Raw genomic sequence first — 3,052 nt, forward strand, 5'->3', positions numbered from 1 at the left:
TAACCCAAAAATAATCAAACCCAAAAATACAAACCCAAAAAACCACTTATTTAAATTTTAAAACAGTATATTTTATAAGATTATAATTTAATAATAAATTTGCAATTAGATTTTAAATTTTAAAACAGTATATCTTATAAGATTTTAATTTAATAATAAATTTGCAATTAGATTGTATTTTGTATTGGTTTAAAAAAAGACCTTAAACACTGATTATACGAACTAAACAACTAAATCTTACGATTACATGAAATTATTTTCCTATTTTGACCGAAGTCTATATATATATATATATATAAACGAGAGTTATCGTACGATATTTTTCCATAAATATATAAAGGAAAATCAATCAGCAAGCGCATGAATACAACGGTAAATTTTGCCGAATTATTGACGGCTTGTTTAGAACGACACACATCATTTATTTTATTACTATGACGGATACAACACTTTCACCAACATCATATTTAATGGTAAGCACTAATGACAGCCGCAGGATGCCTTTTGGCCTTGTGACTTTTCTTCATTCCCTAGCACGCGGGGAGGTCTGCAGGAGGGGGCTCTATGGTTGAGGAAGGAGTGCCACCGTTCTTCACTAGAAACACCATATTCAATCCCCACGTGAAATGGTCGTCCAAATGGCAGTGCAGAAACCACATTCCTGTCCACATAAAAACACTTTGCTCGTCATATATACTATTATGGTAATAGAATTAAATATGATGAAATTGAATTCCTGAAGAAAAGATGGGTAAGTTTTTATATACCTGGATTGTCAGCTTTGAATCTTATGGCAACCCACCCGCTGACTGGAGCGATTACTGTGTTGCGCTGTGGAGGATCCACCAGATTAAATTTAAGCGGGTCCTTTACTGGGTTATAGTTCCCGGAACCTTGTCCCACCACGTAAAAGTTGTAACCATGAAGATGCATTGGATGGTTCTCTGCAACGAAGATGTTTGTTGCCTGAAAAACGAGCTGCACGGTGGAGTTGTATTCCAGCACTTTGACTTTTGTTGCGGCGTCAGGAGTCCAAAATTTTCGGGGTATATCGTCCCCCGTGTAGTTGAATCTAGCTGCAGGTTTTGATGGAAAATCCGTCGTATAGACATCGGTACTCTTGTTGTAGTAATAAGCTTGAAGCAGGGAGATCGCGGGCTCTACATACGATATGTTGTTCATACTTGCACTCAGCCTCGTTCCGTTGGGGCCTTGACAAGTGTTTCCAGTTTCACAGGGAAGCAACCCCAGTCCAACTGTGGAGATGAGGCTTTCATCTATGGTTTGCGGAACATCCACTGGGTGTTCTTGGGAGGCCAGGCTTCTCAGTGCGCTGCTAAATATATTGACTGTCTGAGTGTCGTTGTAGGCTGGAAGGCTAGGCATAAGTGGACTCGTAGAATTTTCAGCTCCAATATACTCTACAATGGCAGTAGTTGTGGTGTTATCGAAATCACCTGCTGCCTGATTTTGATACGCTCGGGCGGCCATATAGTATCTGCCCACAGACTGGTTGGCCGTGAGAAGAACATCTGTAGTCTGGCCTGCAGAAATGACGAGTACTTCTGTTTTGTACGGCTTGGTGTAACAAGCATCCACAGCTACGACTGTAAATTCGTGGCCTGCTATCTTGAAAAAGTGCCCGCTATTGAGTGCAGCATTCACGATCCGCAGAAGGTACGTTTCTCCGCTTTTTACAGGGAGTCGAAATGTTCCTGCGTCAACAATTACTTCATCACTTTCTACAACGTCATTATAATCTAAGTCGACAGAAGTGGTTGAAAGAGAAACAACATGATACCCGAGGTAGAGCAGTTAAACAGATCTCCTGGCTGTCCATTTACGGTGAAGGCATCCGATAAATTAGGCGCACCACCTGTGCGAACCGCTTCGTCTATGACGGCGATGGGGTTAGCGTTCCACCATTCACCTGTTCAATAACATAATCGCTTTGAATCAATTTATTAACGATTAAAACCCATTAGGTATATAAACTTTTGTGCATTGAATATTCAGAGTAGATCATCACCTATTACAATAGGAATTTCGGCATCGGGTTTAGAAAAGGGATATGAGCTTCCTTCCTTAGGAAGGATTACAAAAGCTCCATGCACCGTAGCTCGGAGCCATGAGTAATGGGCATGCCACCACACGGTTCCTTCTTGTCCAGAGATATTGAATCTGTATGTATAACGGCCACCTGGTGGAATGGGACATTGAGTAACATATGCAGGTCCATCAGCCCACGGTGTACGCAACTGCTCCACTCCATGCCTGACATATGGAAAAGCAACTCTCATAATCAGTATCATCAAACTTGTCCATAACAACATCACATGTGTTCATGTTCTTAAATATGATTATCAAGGTTGCAGAGACATACCAGTGAAGAGTGGCATTGTACTCGGCCTTGTTATAAGTTTCAACAATAACAGTGTCTCCGTCATGGACATAGATAGTTGGACCTGGTAGCTGCCCATTGACGGTGATTATTGTATTCTCCTTGCATAGCCTGGTAACTGTCTTCGCTTCAATCTGTACAGGCATTAAGAACAAATATCATGGATATACTATACTTCAGCATATATGCAGAGGGCTTTGTCTTTACAAAGTTAATGGTATGCAAAAATAAAACTTCAAATAGCGAATAATAAAACTTACGATGAAGGTATAATTGACGATTGCTGCATTTGTGATGGCAGCCAAATACGAAATCAAAGCGATTAGAAAAACAACCCAGCCTGAAAATGGGCATAGCGATGCCAATGACATTGTTGCAATGATATCGTAAATGCGTATATATATCTAATGAATATCGTCCACTATATAAATATTGGAGGAAGGACGAGTGTATATTTCTGCTAACGGGACCGCATATATATAGCCCTAAGGGGCAGTGTATAAGTTTCGACTTTCTAAATTTTCCATCTAGAGCGGCGGAAATTGTGCCAGCACAAAAGCTGGCGTGTCCACGCAGTCAGTACAACATTAACACGTTATTATTGTTCTTTTTCTCGTTCAGTACATTATTGTCATGTTGTGCCTATCAACG

General features: G+C 40.4%; 1 protein-coding gene across 1 annotated transcript; it reads right to left on the reverse strand.

The window, feature by feature from the left end:
* Positions 1-318: 318 nt before the first annotated feature.
* LOC149165003 (laccase-12-like) lies at positions 319-2,833 on the reverse strand. The gene is made up of 6 exons (XM_089431059.1): positions 2,662-2,833; positions 2,384-2,535; positions 2,030-2,274; positions 1,802-1,930; positions 768-1,715; positions 319-661 (listed from the first exon to the last, which is right to left on the reverse strand). The coding sequence occupies exons 1-6, from the start codon at positions 2,770-2,772 to the stop codon at positions 531-533; spliced, it is 1,716 nt and encodes a 571-aa protein (XP_089287185.1). The 5' UTR covers positions 2,773-2,833; the 3' UTR covers positions 319-530.
* Between the last annotated feature and the right edge of the window lie 219 nt (positions 2,834-3,052).

The sequence above is a fragment of the Pinus tabuliformis genome, chromosome 5_1 (assembly GCF_031772625.1).
Source record: "Pinus tabuliformis cultivar Carrire ecotype Pingquan chromosome 5_1, CPIR1, whole genome shotgun sequence".
NCBI classification, from domain to species: domain Eukaryota; kingdom Viridiplantae; phylum Streptophyta; class Pinopsida; order Pinales; family Pinaceae; genus Pinus; species Pinus tabuliformis.

Excerpts from the sequence above, each read along its gene's own strand:
- LOC149165003 (XM_089431059.1), bottom strand. The coding sequence starts at position 2,772 with ATGTCATTGGCATCGCTATGCCCATTTTCAGGCTGGGTTGTTTTTCTA. Across the intron at positions 1,716-1,801 it reads GTTTAACTGCTCTACCTCGG|GAACATTTCGACTCCCTGTA; the intron begins GTATCATGTTGT and ends TTGTTGACGCAG. Across the intron at positions 662-767 it reads ATTCAAAGCTGACAATCCAG|GAATGTGGTTTCTGCACTGC; the intron begins GTATATAAAAAC and ends TTATGTGGACAG.